This window comes from Oncorhynchus masou, chromosome 29 (genome assembly GCF_036934945.1).
Source record: "Oncorhynchus masou masou isolate Uvic2021 chromosome 29, UVic_Omas_1.1, whole genome shotgun sequence".
NCBI classification, from domain to species: Eukaryota; Metazoa; Chordata; class Actinopteri; order Salmoniformes; family Salmonidae; genus Oncorhynchus; species Oncorhynchus masou.
The window spans coordinates 21,057,336-21,074,112 of NC_088240.1; the positions used below are offsets into that span (position 1 = coordinate 21,057,336).

Genomic DNA, 16,777 nt, shown 5'->3' on the forward strand with positions numbered 1-16,777 from the left:
CCTAATTTTACTGTCTCTGCAATAAAATAGTGATCAAATGATTATCTTACATCTGTAGTCCCAATTCCCAGTTTATTTGATTTTACTCACAATTAATGTTTCAGTAAATGAAGTTAGAGTTGGTTCAGCACAAAAAAATGTATGGATGCAACAACACAAAGCAATTACAAAAGTCAAACAACAATTCCATCAAGCAAAAACTGTTTTAATTGTAGGTAAATTATTATAACCTTAACGCAAGTCATCGTTTAATCTAAGTAATACTTCTAATAGCAAAACCAAGGCTTCCAGAAAGGCTCTGCCGCAGCTTCAAAACAAAATGTCAGCTTCCCTTTCACCTGCTCCCCTGGGAGGCCGCACTTTAAACAAAAGAAACAAGGCTTATAAAGAGAGCCAGTCCCATGTGCACACACATGAGTCAGTGTGTTCTCTCATGAGGCCGTATTAATTGAGTAGTCATTTGTTTCATTCTTTACAATTTTCTCTCCTCCAAAATGGTAGTGTAATTAGACCAGCTGACCTGGTTCTGAAGGCACTGTACATGAACATTGATGAAATAATCCTGTAGGTCAGTGCATTGTGATCTCGTACTGTATGAGCACATTAGCGTCATAAGAATGTAAAGGTTAGAAGGGTATTGTTGAGACAAAAACAAATTTGGCCATCAAAGTATTGTTTGAGTTTCGTTGCTTACTTCATGAAATATCATATTAGCATGTCAAGGGAACCTATCTGTTAAAGCAATGCCACAAAGGAACTAGGCCATTGTCTGTTTCATTTCTGAAGACTTAAGGTGTCTTGTGTTTCATGAATTGCCACAAGGTAGGTGTAACCATCAAAACAATGCAATTATTTCAATACACGGAGTGGCTTTGACCTTGTTTCTGTCCAATCCCAAGAAACCCTGCATGGCTATAAAAGCAACTCCATACATCTCAATAGAATCAAAAAGCAGAAGACAAACAGCAAAGGACACATTTTAATGTCCCAGTCAAGATATGAACACAGCAAGGAACGCAAAAATGCAGCTTCTCAGCTTTTTTGTTTTGGCAATGATGGTCGCAAAGAGCAGTCAACTACAATTAAGTGACTGTGGGTTGAATTTAAGACGCCCAGCATACACTGATATCTCAGTAACTTGCGGCACCAAATCTATTGGTCTGGCTATCCTCATCTGCCCTGCCATTTACACTGGTTACAACGAGTCCCTGCTTATCCTCAACAACATCATGAATGACCCAGCCTGCAAGGGAACCGTGGATAGAAATGTGACTCCACCTGTCTTGAGGTTTGAATTAACCCTCAACACGACCAATTCTTGTGGCAGCCTCTTCAGGACAACCAGCGCTCCAGGCACAGGGATATTTTCTGACTTCTCCAACATCCAGACAGTCAACATCAGCGGTGTGGTCCGATCATATGATCCCACCACAGGGACAGTCACTTACAACACTGAGTTGAAGTATTATTACTCCTGTGCCTATCCCCTAGAGTACCTGATCAACAACACCCTAATTGATGTGTCAGCATCCTCCATTGCAGTGAAGGACAACAATGGTAGTTTCATCAGCACTTTGAGACTTGAACTCTTCAGTGATGTCAACTACACTACTCCCATGGTCATTCCGAAACTGGGTCTTGAGCTGAGAACCAAAGTCTATGCGCAAGTCAAGGCCACCAACCTGACCTCCCAGTACAATGTGCTCCTGGACCGATGCTACGCCTCCATTTCTCCTCTACCCACTAACTCCACTTTCTTCAACCTGTTTGTCCCTTGCAACAAGGAGCAGATGACCACCATGCATGAGAACGGGAATAGTCATAATGCCCGCTTCTCCTTCCCAGCCTTCCGCTTCATCGAACAGCAGAATGAGACCGTTTCTACCTACTTCCTCCACTGCATCACCCGTCTCTGTGAGAAGAGCACCTGCAGTACCTTCATGCAATGTAACAAAAGGAGGAGAAGGAGTGCTGTTCCTGCTCCCGAAGTTGGAGTGACAGAGTACAAAACCCTCACCTCCCCTCCCATTACCACTAAAGCAGAGAGCATTGTAGCTTCAAAAGAACAACTCATGGGCAGCAACAACTCTAACTCCACTTCAGGTCTTGCGGTGACAGTGGGCTTCCTGGCCTTCGCCTGCATCATCGCCATTGTGATAGCAGCGGTCTTCTACAAGAGGCTCAACCATTAAAGGGGAGACTGCTCTGCTTGCACCAGCTCACAGTAGTGCTTCTGTCTGCTTGTCTCACAACTCCGGTAGAGGACTGACTTATTCAGATTGGTTTACTTTTGGCCAAGAGCAGAAACTTTGTTTTGTAGATATACTTTAGAATAATCTGCCAGACATCAGCAATTATTTTGTGTACATACACTGTAAATAAATCCTGTTGTTTTTATAGTAACTTACTGGCAGTCAGTTTACAGTAATGTACTTATAAACCAAAGTTTCCTTTGAATTTACTGTACCATATTTTACAGTAATTTACAGGTAACTAGCAAAAACATCAGGATTTTTTTTTACAGTGTACTTAAAACATTTAGAGAAAATGTATATTTTGGAAAAATTGATGTGAAGGGACTGACAGTTTATCCCATGCATAGCTCGTTTATTAGTGCTTAAGTTTTGCAAATGCATACATGCGCTTTATAATTAAAGAGACAAAATAGTAGTATGTAGATAGGATAACAGAATGCATAAATCCATTGATAAGATCTGGAGAACAAGGTGTTTTAATGATTTTAGAACAATGCCATCTCAGAAAAGTATAATCCTGAAATTAATTGTCTGTCACAAAATGTTAAAATGTATTCAGAGAACAGACTTTGTGTGGAGTATTTCTAAAGTGAACTAACAGTACCCTTCAAAGTATTGTTTTTGTTATTTATTCAATTGATCTAACTTCTTTATCCTAATAAAAATATTGCCACCTGCCGATCTCTATCAAAATGGCCTGAGTCCGGAATTTGTATTCACTACCGCATTCCTATGAATTTAACATTAAGACATAATTTTTCATGTCAATCCACAATATGTCCACACTCATAACATAACAGAGGTCATCTTGCTCACAATTGGTATTTTATGTATTAATTCAAATGATATACATAGTTTAAAGTAAATATCCATCAGACATCTGTATTGTTTAGCATAGACAATACATCCCAAATTTAAGGCCCTATAGCCCACTTCTAACACCACCATAATACATTCAGGGCAACAAACTACATGTATTCATTTGTGTATTCACTTACCCACATGTACTGTACTGTACTGCAGAAAATATTATAAGTGACTGCATTGTCCTTAAATCACCACAGAAGTAGGCACAATGTGAGTATTAGCAACACTGGGAAAGATCACAAGAGCAGACTAGACACGGTGGGTGCTATAATTTGCTAGATAATGCATCACAAACATCTCAACAAGCCAGTTGAGTTGCCCAATTAGGGTAAACTCATTTTGTATTAGAATTTCCCTAGACTTTTTAAATAATAAAAAAATATATACATTAATGAACATTATGTCTGCTTCAGTTGCTTATAATGAAGGACAAGCCTAGTTAGATGAGGACTGATATCAAATATTAATAAAATATGATAAATTTGTGTGTCAAATTATGAATATTCTAATATATCTAAATGCATGTGTTTACTGTTATATGCTCACAATAACTATAAAATGACTGGTCGATTATGCCTGGCTCGCAGTCGGCATTCCAATTCATCCCAAAGGTGGGGTTGGGGTTGAGCTCTATGGAGGCCAGTCACGTTCTTCCACACCGATCTCAACAAACCATTTCTGTATGGATCTCACTTTTTGCATGGGGGAATTGTCATGCTGAAACAGGAAAGGGCCTTCCCCAAACTGTTGCCACAAAGTTGGAAACACTGAATCATCTAGAATGTCATTGTATGCTCTAGCGTCAAGATTTACCTTCACAGGAACTAAGGGGCCTATCCCGAAACATGAAAAAGAGCCCCAGACCATTATACCGAACCAAGCTTTACAGATGGCACTATGCATTGGGGCAGGTAGTGTTCTCCTGGCATCCACCAAACCCAGATTTTACGTCAGACTGCCAGATTGATCACTCCAAAAACGTGTTTCCACTGCTCCAGAATCGAATGGCGGCGAGATTTAGCTGCCGAGGCAGCAGCTAATGGTGATGCTTAATAAATACAAATACATTACATTTGTTACAAGTTGTTTCAGGTGTGTTTGTGTGGGAATGTGTAACCATATAAATATGATTATGATGTGTGAAATGAATAACTAATCCACAAAAACATTACACATTTAGAGTATACAAAAAAAGTATATATTTTATGGCTTTTGTAATTCAGGATCCAAGATTTGGATCTAATAGTGTGTATGAGCAACTTTAATGTGATTAATTACAGACTACATAAACTGGTACAACAATCCCAAGAGATCAATCAACTAACTGCCAAAGCTAGTCAAATGCATAAGACTAATAAATTTAGCAGACGCCCTTATCCATTAATTGATTAATCTATTAATTGGAAATATGTCTATCAGCTCTTGCAACACAATATTTAAAGTTTTTGCAAAGCTAAGGGTAAGTATTAGTTCACACAACACTATTTTAATTAAACTCACATTGAACTAAATGTGTTGGATAAGTGAAGTATTACATGTCAGGCAAACATTTCCCCAAGTCTTAAGTATAGTTATCTTTCTGACTTTTAAATGTTTTACTGAATTTAAAGGCCCAGTGCAGTCAAAAAGTAGATAATCCTGTGTGTATATGTATTTCCACACGAGGTGGGAATAATACTATGAAATTGTGAAAATTATGATAAAGCCTTTTTGGTATGAGAGCCGTTTGAAAAGATCGCCTGATATTTCTGCCTGTTTTGGTGGGATGGACTTTTGGCCTGCCTGGTGACATCACCAGACGGAAATTAGTTAATAAAGTAGTTGTACAAGAGAGGGCATGCTAAACTACTTTTTTTAGCACGGCTGTGCTGCGCTCATAGGTATGAGGACGTTACTAATGAAATAAAAAACGTTATTTTTAATAAATGTATTCATAGGCTACTATTTCATCCCTTAACTAAAATATAGGTCTAGTCCTGACACATCTATGGTTGCTAGCCAAGCCTGCTGGCCGTTCATTCTATCGGTTAGGTTGCTAGAGACGCGACCCAGTCATTTACGTGTTTTTGTTCTATGTCTATGGACCAGTTGTTCATTCTAAATGTTCAGTTGCCTTGCTGGCTTACATAGTCAGGTCAAACAGTGCAGCTAGAATAACAGCAAAGCATCTGCATTTGCGTTTGCCTGGAATAGAAAACGTGCTCTCTCGTCAGGACACTGTTCTTGGGAGCTAGTCAACTAACGTTACCCAGCAAACGCAGTCACTTAAAACTGAGGATGGTAAGACAGCATTTGACCTGTTTTTCTATTGACATTTATTTGTATATATCCATAAAAATGATGCTGATTCATGATTTTGATTGGTTGAGGAAAGTCCGTTCATTCAATCGGTGAGGTTGCCAGAGATGAGACCCAGTCGTGAAGTCTTTTTGCTCTATATCTGTGGACGTGACCCAGTCGTTCGTTCCAAACGTCCCATTGCCATGCTGGCTGGCAACGCTCTTGGCTAGCTAGCCAACCACGGCTAACACAGTCACGTCAAACTATACAGCTAGAATAACAAACAGCACAGTAGCTACATTTAATTTAGTTTGACCTGTTTTTATATTGACATTTCTTTGTATATATCCATAAAAATGAGGATACAATTTTAATTGAAAACAATCACAGTAAGGTACATAATTGTGACCCAGAAATTATGATTTTCAGATAAAAACAGCTTCATTGGACATTTAAAGGGCGTTTGTCCTACGTTTATGAATGTGCTAATGAAAACAAATTCACAATACAGGTCATTTCAATATAGATCTGCTGGTGTTTTTTTTTTTTTACATAAATTAGTAAGACAAAGAACAATAAATTACAAAAATAATACATTGAAAGGTACAGTGAGTTCAATTTCAATTGTTCAAATGTTGTGACACAATTCAGGGTTATCAGTTTAGTTTGATGGGAGGAAAATGTTTTAAACATTGTATGTTTTTATGTGTTACATATTCTCAAGATATGTTGAAGCATTGTTGTTATCCTACATTACAATCCTACATATAACAATGTTCCTGTTACTTTCCTTTTGTTTTCTATTCCTAAAACTACTTAACGTGAATCTCTCTCTGGCCAACGGTAAATCAAATGAAAGAAGAAAAACAAAAAAGAAGACCAGTCCACCAGAGTATTGAAACGAGCTAACTCTCTATTTAAAGGAACGGTGTCGCCCGGGCTTTTGTGAGTGGTGCTTTAATGGTTGAGTCTCTATTTAAAGGAATGATGTCGCCCAGGCTTCTGTGAGTGGTACTTTAACGGTCGAGTCTCCAGATGGAGACGGCTGCCGTAATAATGACGATGATGCAGGCGAAGGCCAGGATACACACTGCGACATGAAGAAGTGTCGGTTGTTGCTGGCAGTCTGCTGTGCCACAATGCCACAATGCTCTCTGCATCAAAAGAACAACACTTGTTCTAGTTGACTGCTCTTTGCGACCATCATGGCCTAAAGAAAAACGCTAAGGAGATGCATTTTCGCATTCCTTGCTGTGTTCATATCTTGACTGAGACACTAAAATGTGTCCTGCTTTTCAATTCTATTGGGATGTAGAGACATACTTTTACAGACAGGGCTTCTTGGGATTAGACATAAACAAGGTCAAAGCCGCTCTGTGTATTGAAACAATTCCATTGTGTAGATGGTGCCACTAGGGATATTGATGAAACCAACACACCCTGAGTCTTCAGAAATGGAGAAAAACAATGGCCTACGGAAAGCTGACACATCTAATCTATACAATTTTCCATATCAAGGTAATCAAGGAGCGCTTTTAATAGTTTCAGTCCTAGATGATACCCTAACAATTACTAACTGTAACCTTGAGGACGTTTCAAGTATTATTTATCGGGTCTTACATAACTACATCTCAGACAACATGTTTATCTTTATTCATCCATGTACAGTAGTCCCATGGAGATGGAAATCTATTTTTACAAAGGACCCCTAACCAATAACCAGCACACAAACAACTATCCAGTATAAATTACATCAGAATTTAGAATACAAGTAACAACTATCAAACAAAAAGGTCAATGATAATATACGGTGCCTTGGGAAAGTATTCAGACCCCTAGACTTTTTCCACATTTTGTTATATTACAGCCTTATTCTAAAATAGATTTTTTTTATTCCCCAGCAATCTACACAATACTCCATAATGATGAAGCTAAACATTTTTTGGAGAAATGTTTGCAAACTTACTATAAATAAAAAACAGAAATACCTTATTTACATAAATATTCAGACCCTTTGCAATGAGACTATAAATTGAGCTCAGGTGCATCCTGTTTCCATTGATCATCCTAAAAATGTTTCTACAACTTGATTGGAGTTCACTTGTGGTAAATTCAATTGATTGGACATGATATGGAAAGGCACACACCTGTCTATATAATGTCCCACAGTTGACAGTGCATGCCAGAGCAAAAACCAAGCCATGAGGACAAAGGAATTGTCCGTAGAGCACCAAGACAGGATTGTGTCGAGGCACAGATCTGGGGAAGGGTACCAAAAAATTATTTAGCATTGAAGGTCCCCAAGAACACAGTGGCGTCCATCATTCTTATATGGAAGAAGTTTGTAACCACCAAGACTCTTCCTAGAGCTGGCCGAACAGCCAAACTGAGCAATCCGGGGAGAAGGACCTTTGTCAGGGAGGTGATCAAGAACCTGATGGTCACTCTGACAGATCTCTAGAGTTCCTCTGTGGAGATGGGAGAACCTTTCAGAAGGACAACCATCTCTGCAGCCCCAATCAGGCCTTTATGGTAGAGTGGCCAGACAGAAGCCACTCCTCTGTAAAAGGCGTATAACAGCCCACTTGGAGTTTGCCAAAAGGCACCTAAAGGCTCTCAGACCATGAGAAACAAGATTCTCTGCTCTGATGAAACCAAGATCACATCTGGAGGAAACCAGATACCATCCCTACAGTGAAGCATGGCGGAGGCAGCATCATGCTGTGGGCATTTTGTTTAGCGTCAGGGAGTGAGAGACTCGTCAGGATCGAGGCAAAGATGAACGGAGCAAAGTACAGAGAGATCCTTGATGAAAACCTGCTCCAAGGTGCTCAGGATCTCAGACTTGGGTGAAAGTTAATCTTCTAACAGGACAACGACCCTAAGTACACAGCCAAGACAATGCAGGAGTGGCTTCAGGACAAGTCTCTGAATGTCCTTGAGTGGCCCAGACAGAACCTGGACTTGAACCCGATCGAATATCTCTGAAAATAGCTGTGCACCGACGCTCTCCATCCAACCTCACAGCACTTGAGAGGATCTGCAGAGAAGAAAGGGAGAAACTCCTCAAATACTGGTGAGCCAAGCTTGTAGCGTCATACTCAAGAATAATTGATGCTGAAATTGCTGCCAAATGTGCTTCAACAAAGTTCTGAGTAAGGGGTCTGAATGCTTACGTAAATGTGATTTTTCAGTTTATTTTTAATAAATTAGCAACAATTTCAAAAAAAAGAAAAAACGTTTTTGCTTTGTCATTATGGGGTCTTGTGTGTGTATATTTATGAGGGAAAAAAACAATTTAATCAATTTTAGAATAAGGCTGTAATGTAACAAAACATGGAAAATGTCAAGGGGTCTGATTAATTTGATTTCACAAGGCGAGTCAGTTAAGAATAAATTCTTATTTACAATGACAGCCTACCTGGAAACAGTGGGACAACTGCCTTGTTCATGGGCAGAACTACAGTACCTTTTCAGCTTGGGGATTCAATCCAGCAACCTCTTGGTTATTGGCCCAACACTCTAACCACTAGGCTACCTGCCGCCCCAATACTTGAATTAATTATTTCCGAAGGCACTGTATATACATTCAAAATGTACAAAAAATTAAAAACACCCTCCTACTATTGTGTTGCAACCCCTGTTTTGCCCTCAGACCAGCCTCAATTCACCAGGGCTTGGACAACAAGGTGTTGAAAGCGTTCCACAGGGATGCTGGCCCATGTCGACTCCAATGCTTCCCTTGGTTGTGTCAAGTTGGTTGGATGTCTTTTGGGTGGTGGTCCATTCTTGATACACACAGGAAATTGTTGAGTGTGAAAAACCCAGCAGCGTTGCAGTTCTTGACACAAACCACCTCATTCAAGGGCACTTAAATCTTTTGTCTTGCACATTCATCCTCTGAATGGCACACAAACACAATCCATGTCTCAATTGTTTCAAGGCTTAAAAATCCTTCTTTAACCCGCTCCCCTTCATCAACTGTCAGAGCAGCTTACCGATCACTGTACCTGTACACAGCCAATCTGTAAATAGAACACCCAACTACCTCATCGCCATATTGTTATTTATCTTCTTGCTCTTTTGTACCCAAGTATCTCTACTTGCACATCATCATCTGCACATCTATCACTCCAGTGTGAATGCTAAATTGTAATTATTTCGCTTCTGTGGCCTATTTAATCCCATATACCTCCCTACTCTTCTACATTTGCACACACTGTACATAGATTGTTCTATTGTGTTTTTGACTGTACGTTTGTTTATGTGTAACTCTATGTTGTTGTTGTTTTTGTCGCACTGCTTTGCTTTATCTTGGCCAGGTCGCAGTTGTAAATGAGAACTTGGTCTCAACTGGCCTACCTGGTTAAATAAAGGTGAAATAAAAATGGTTTAAAACTCTATACTGAAGTGCATTTAACAAGTGACATTAATAAAGGGATCAGAGTTTTCAGCTGGATTCACCTGGTCAGTCTATGTCCTGGAAAGAAGAGATGTTCATAATGTTTTTTGTATTATTGGCCCATCCCTTCTATTCGGGGGATAAAAGTAACTTTGTTTAACATTTTTGTTTTTTACAGGTATTTTGCTACATGTACATTACTAATACATTTCACATACATGGTACACAGTATACACAGTATTACATGATACATTGGTGGCAGCAGGGTAGCCTAGTGGTTAGAGCGTTGAACTAGTAATCAAAAGGTTGCAAGTTCAAATCCCTGAGCTGACAAGGTACAAATCTGTCATTCTGCCCCTGAACAGGCAGTTAACCCACTGTTCCTAGGCTGTCATTGAAAATAAGAATTTGTTCTTAACTGACTTGCCTAGTAAAATTAAATTAAAAACATAAAATGGTACTCAGACATATCCAGAATACATGATGTATGTGTTTTTGGTCCTAACTATTACAGATCATGATCTTTAAATCCCAGCCCTCAGTCACTCTGTCTCAGCCCATCCCACCGATCTCCGTAACCCATCCCACCTATCTCCGTAGCCCGTCCCTTGGACCACCCTTTCTTGATTTTCTTGTGCCATATATTTTTCAACTGTGCTGTGACGTCTTACATCAATTCTGAACTTTTCTAATCTCATAGTATCCACGAATTGTAAATTAAATATTATTTTTGATAAGAATATTATTATCTTGTTAATTGATTGGCTTGATTCCAAATATATAATATACAGTACCAGTCAAAAGTTTGTATACACCTACCCATTCCAAGGTTTTTCTTTATTTTTACTATTTTCTACATTGTAGAATAATAGTGAAGATGTCAAAACTATGAAACAACACATATGGAATCATGTAGTAACCAAAAAAGCGTTAAACAAATCAATATATATTTGATATTCTTCAAAGTGGCCACGCTTTGCTTTGATGACAGCTTTGCTGACTCTTGACATTTCCTCAACCAGCTTCTTGCATTTCAATTAATTAACAGGTGTGCCTTGTTAAAAGTTCTTTTGTGGAATTTCTTTCCTTCTTAATGTGCTTGAGCCAACCAGTTGTGTTGTGACAAGGTAGGGGTGGTATACAGAAGATAGTTCATATTATGGTAAGAACAGCTCAAATAAGCTAAGACAAATGACAATCCATCATTACTTCTAGACATGAAGGTCAGTCAATACAGAACATATCAAGAACTTTGAATGTTTCTTCAAGTGCAGCCGCAAAAACCCTCAAGCGCTATGATGAAACTAGCTCTCATGAGGACCGCCACAGGAAAGGAAGACCCAGAGTTACCTTTGTTGCAGAGGATAAGTTCATAAGAGTTACCAGACTCAGAAATTGCTGCCCAAATAAATGCTTCATAGAGTTCAAGTAAAAGACACATCTCAACAGCTCAGATGAGACTGCATGAATCAGGCCTTCATGGTCGAATTGCTGCAAATAAACCACTACTAAAGGACACCAATAAGAAGAAGAGACTTGCTTGGGCCAAAAAACTTGAGCATAATGTTTACAGTATACATTATATAACATTATAAAATGTTTACATACCCGACATTACTCATCTCATATGTATATACTGTACTCGATACCATCTACTACATCTTGCCTATGCCGTTCTGTACCATCACTCATTCATATATCTTTATGTACATATTCTTCATCCCTTTACACTTGTGTGTATAAGGTAGTTGTGAAATAGTTAGATGAGATTACTCGTTGGTTATTACTGCGTTGTCGGAACTAGAAGCACAAGCATTTCGCTACAATCACATTAACATCTGCTAACCAATCAAATTGGATTTGATTTGAATCTGTCCTTTAGCTTGAGTTCAAATTTGAGATTTTTGGTTCCAACCACATTGTCTTTGTGAGACGTAGAGTAGATGAACGGATGAGCTCTGCATGTGTGGTTCCCACCATGATGCATGGAGGAGGAGGTGTGATGGTGTGGGGGTGCTTTGCTGGTGACACTATCAGTGATTTATTTAGAATTCAAGGCACTCTTAACAAGCATAGCTGCCACAGAAATCTGCAGCAATACGCCATCCCGTCTGGTTTGCACTTCGTGGAACTATCATTTGTTTTTCAACAGGACAATGACCAACACACCTCCAGGCCATGTAAGAGCTATTTGACCAAGAAGGAGAGTGATGAGTGATGCATCAGATGACCTGACCTCCATAGTCACCCAACTTCAACCCAATTCATATGTGGGATCTCCTTAAAGACTGGAAAAGCATTCCAGGTGAAGCTGGTTGAGAGAATGCCAAGAGTGTGCAAAGCTGTCATCAAGGCAAAGGGTGGCTACTTTAAAGAATCTAAAATCAAAAATATATTTTGAGTTGTTTAATTAACACTTTCTAAGATTGAAAAGTGCATTTTTCCCAATATTCCATCCAGTTTGATTAATTTTTTAATAATATATTACACTTGATCTTTCTTGAAGAAGTTCCTCCATTTGTTTTTGTTTTTCCTTTAACATATTCTGTGGCTCTATGGTACTGTTTTTATTGCTATCTATCTGTACTGTTAGTCTCTCTATTTCCTTTCTTAATATGGATTCTTTGAATTGCATGACCCCTAACGGCACATTTAAAAGTGTCCCATACAATTAGGGGGATCTGCTGTATCTACTGTACAACATTTGATTTTCTATCAAAGGCTTTGCACACCCCAGTTTTTATTATTTATAATGCACATTTTAAAATCACACAAAGTTCTACTTCTGTAACACAGCATAACAAAACATGGTTCTATAACCAGAGGATGGGTTGGGCATTTTGTAAACAGAAGGTCATTAGAACAGTGATGGAAAGTAGGCCTAGAGAACATACGTTCCACTGGGATTATTTTTTGGGGGGGCCCAAAAGGTTGCCCCCATTGCTTCTATTGACCTTTGCTTAGCTTTCACATGCGAGTTAAGTCTTGGGCTCAGAGTCAAGACAATAATAACTGTAAATTACCTTACAAACAAAGCAGTTGACCTTTCCTTTGTCAAATCATAATTATAGTTGAATGATATTCTGGGCCATGGTGTGCTCTCTTATGACCACATTTGAGTCATGTGAAAGGCCAACAGGGTATTGTTGGGAGTCAAAATGAGGCCGTCAAAGGTTGCGTTTTCAAAGGATTCAACACTTACTCCTTGAAACATCATATTAGCAGGCCAAGGGAATCTATTTTTTAAGAACATTCACAAAAGAAACATGCCATTGTCTCTGCTTCATTTCTGAACTAAAAGGTGTGTTGGGTTTCATGAATTGCCTTTAGGTATGGTGCATGGCACCCTCAACACAATGGAAATGTTTGAATAGGCCGAGCAACATTGACCTTGTTTCTGTCCAATCCCGAGAAGGAGACCTGGCTATAAAAGCAACTCCATACATCTCAATAGAATCAAAAAGCTGGAAACAAGCCAACAAAGGACACATTTTAATGTCCCAGTCAAGATATGAACACTGCAAGGAATGCAAAAATGCATCTTCTCAGCTTTTTTTTTTGGCAATGATGGTCGCAAAGAGCAGTCAACTACAATTAAGTGACTGTGGGTTGAATTTAAGACGCCCAGCATACACTGATATCTCAGTAACTTGCGGCACCAAATCTATTGGTCTGGCTATCCTCATCTGCCCTGCCATTTACACTGGTTACAACGAGTCCCTGCTTATCCTCAACAACATCATGAATGACCCAGCCTGCAAGGGAACCGTGGATAGAAATGTGACTCCACCTGTCTTGAGGTTTGAATTAACCCTCAACACGACCAATTCTTGTGGCAGCCTCTTCAGGACAACCAGCGCTCCAGGCACAGGGATATTTTCTGACTTCTCCAACATCCAGACAGTCAACATCAGCGGTGTGGTCCGATCATATGATCCCACCACAGGGACAGTCACTTACAACACTGAGTTGAAGTATTATTACTCCTGTGCCTATCCCCTAGAGTACCTGATCAACAACACCCTAATTGATGTGTCAGCATCCTCCATTGCAGTGAAGGACAACAATGGTAGTTTCATCAGCACTTTGAGCATGAATCTCTTCAGTGATGTCAATTTCACTTTACCCTTGGTCATTCCAGAACAGGGTCTTGACTTGAGGACTGAAGTCTTTGCCCAAGTCAAGGCCACCAACCTGACCTCCCAGTACAATGTGCTCCTGGACCGATGCTACGCCTCCATTTCTCCTCTACCCACTAACTCCACTTTCTTCAACCTGTTTGTCCCTTACAACACTGACCTACTAACCGTCATCCATGAGAATGGAAAAAGTCAACGCTTCCGCTTCTCCTTCCCGGCCTTCCCGCTTCATGAAGCAGCAGAATGAGATGAAGTCCACCTACTTCCTCCACTGCATCACCCGTCTTTGTGAGAAGAGCACCTGCAGTACGTTCATGCAATGTAACAGCAGGAGGAGAAGGGATGTTGTTCCTGCTACCGAAGATGCAGCAACAGAGTCCAAAACCATCAGTTCCCCTCCTATCACCATCAGAGCAGAGAGCATTGTGGCATTAAAAGAACAGCAGACTGCCAGCAAGAACTCAGACACTTCTACAGGTCTTGGGGTGGCAGTGTGTATCCTGGCCTTTGCCTGCATCATTATTATTATTATGGCAGCCATTTTCTACAGGAGACTGAACCACTGTCCCTTTAAATAGTGTGTCCACCTGCTGGTCTCACTACTGCGCAAGAGGACTGATCTCAGCTTATCATAACTTTTTCACATTTATTTACATTTGGCAATAGCAAGATCTTGTTGTTACTAAAGAATGAAAAATGCGTCTTTAGAAAGTTTACGTGAAGAGACTATTAAAGGCTTAGCATGAGTACCAAGTCACAGGCAGGTAGTGTAACCCTGGTGCTTTAATCCCTTGATAAGAGCTTGAGAATGGAGGAGCATGTACAATTATCATTTTTTAACAGAGAACCATTCTACTAAATTGATCATACTGAAATGAAATGTATCTGTTTGTCACAAAAAAGAACACATTTGAAAATAAACCTTTGGGTATTATGTTTTAAATGTGTCTTATTGCTTTATGCTAATAAAACATTACCACCACCACATCTTTATCAACATCGCCTGCGTCCAGAATTACAGTGTATTCATTGACACATTTCTGTTAAGTAAAGATTGAGACATCAGCTTTAAAGCTAGAATCTGCAGTTGAAACACTATCAAAGAGTACACCCCTCCTCCGTTTTTGTTAAAAATCTGAGGGATGGGCCTGGTTGAAACGTAACCACTAAAATTCATAGAGCTATGGATGCAAAGATTGACCATCCATGATATCACAATTCTAGTTGTTTCCATGTTTCGAGGCTGTAGTGTTTGTTTACGTTTGCATTGTTCACAAGCATTGGAGTAACACAAACTTATATTGTGGTTCTGGTGGGGTATGGCAGTTGAACTAAAGGCATTTCTAAGTTTTATCTTCAAGAATCAATGGGCATATACAGATGTAAGATCTTAATTTGATCACTCTGCTGCTGAGAAACATCTGTAGTGTATTCAAGGTTTAGAAACTAATTCAAAAGTTTGTCATTTCCCATTTAAAATGTCATTTCCCAAAAATGTGTCAACCCCTACAACAAATGTCCATGAATTACAATTTCACATAGGATCTTAAATTGACCCAATTTGCTAAAGCAGGAAAAAATGTATATTACCTTTTTATTTAACTAGGCAAGTCAGTTAAGAATAAATTATTTTCAATGACGGCCTAGGAACAGGGGGTAAACTGTCTTGTTCAGGTGCAGAAAGACGGATGTTTACCTTGTCAGCTCGGGGATTCAATCTTGCAACCTTTCGGTTACTTGTCCAACACTAACCACAAGGCTACCCTGCCGTGCAACAAAAGAAAATAACCGTGCAGCAACAGGACATGTGAATTATAATTCATGTACATTTTTTGTAGGTGGTTGATACTTTTGTTAAAGGCAGGTTAAGTGGAACTTTTACAGGAAAATTCTCAGCAACTAAAGCGCGAACAAATTAATAATTCACATTGTCATTTAGCAGATTCCCTTATCCAGAGCAACTTTAATGCATTCATCTTACGATAGCTAGGTGGGACAACCACATCATACTGAGGAAAAGTGGACTTACATATAGTAGGTACACTTTTCCTCAGTAAAGTAGTTAAAGTCAGAGCTAGAAAAGGACTACCTGGCATGATGACTCCTTGCTGTCCCCAGTCCACCTGGCCGTGCTGCTGCTCCAGTTTCAACTGTTCTGCCTGCGGCTATGGAACCCTGACCTGTTCACCGGACGTGCTACCTGTCCCAAACCTGCTGTTTTCAACTCTAGAGACAGCAGGAGCGGTAGAGATACTCTTAATGATCGGCTATGAAAAGCCAACTGACATTTACTCCTGAGGTGCTGACTTGCTGCACCCTCGACAACTACTGTGATTATTATTATTTGACCATGCTGGTCATTTATGAACATTTAAACATCTTAGTCATGTTCTGTTTTAATCTCCACCCGGCACAGCCAGAAGAGGACTGGCCACCCCTCATAACCTGGTTCCTCTCTAGGTTTCTTCCAAGGTTTTGGCCTTTCTCGGGAGTTTTTCCCTAGCCATCGTGCTTCTACACCTGCATTGCTTGCTGTTTGGGGTTTTAGGCTGGGTTTCTGTACAGCACTTTGAGATATCAGCTGATCAAAGAAGGGCTATATAAATAAATTTGGTCAGGGATGAGTTAGAGGGAAGTGAAGAATGGGAGTAGGTCTAAAGAGATAGTGAGGAGAAGGGAATGGGGTCAAGAGGACAGCCAGACCTCCCTAATCATAGGATTACATCTAAAGAGAGAGGGGAGAAAGAGGTTAAGGCGTAGGGTAGTTGTGGGAGTGGGACCAGTGGACTCAACAGGCTCAGAGTGAATAAGAAGCGAATGTAGTCAACCTTTTC

At 39.7% G+C, this 16,777-nt stretch overlaps 1 protein-coding gene and 1 pseudogene across 1 annotated transcript; both read left to right on the forward strand.

The window, feature by feature from the left end:
- Positions 1-1,055: 1,055 nt before the first annotated feature.
- LOC135521128 (zona pellucida-like domain-containing protein 1) lies at positions 1,056-2,192 on the forward strand. The gene has a single exon (XM_064947063.1). The coding sequence runs from the start codon at positions 1,056-1,058 to the stop codon at positions 2,190-2,192; it is 1,137 nt and encodes a 378-aa protein (XP_064803135.1).
- An 11,179-nt stretch (positions 2,193-13,371) lies between these two features.
- LOC135519508 (zona pellucida-like domain-containing protein 1) lies at positions 13,372-14,521 on the forward strand (annotated as a pseudogene).
- The last annotated feature ends 2,256 nt before the right edge of the window (positions 14,522-16,777 follow it).

Coding starts and splice junctions, on each gene's coding strand:
- LOC135521128 (XM_064947063.1), top strand. CDS start 1,056: ATGGTCGCAAAGAGCAGTCAACTACAATTAAGTGACTGTGGGTTGAAT.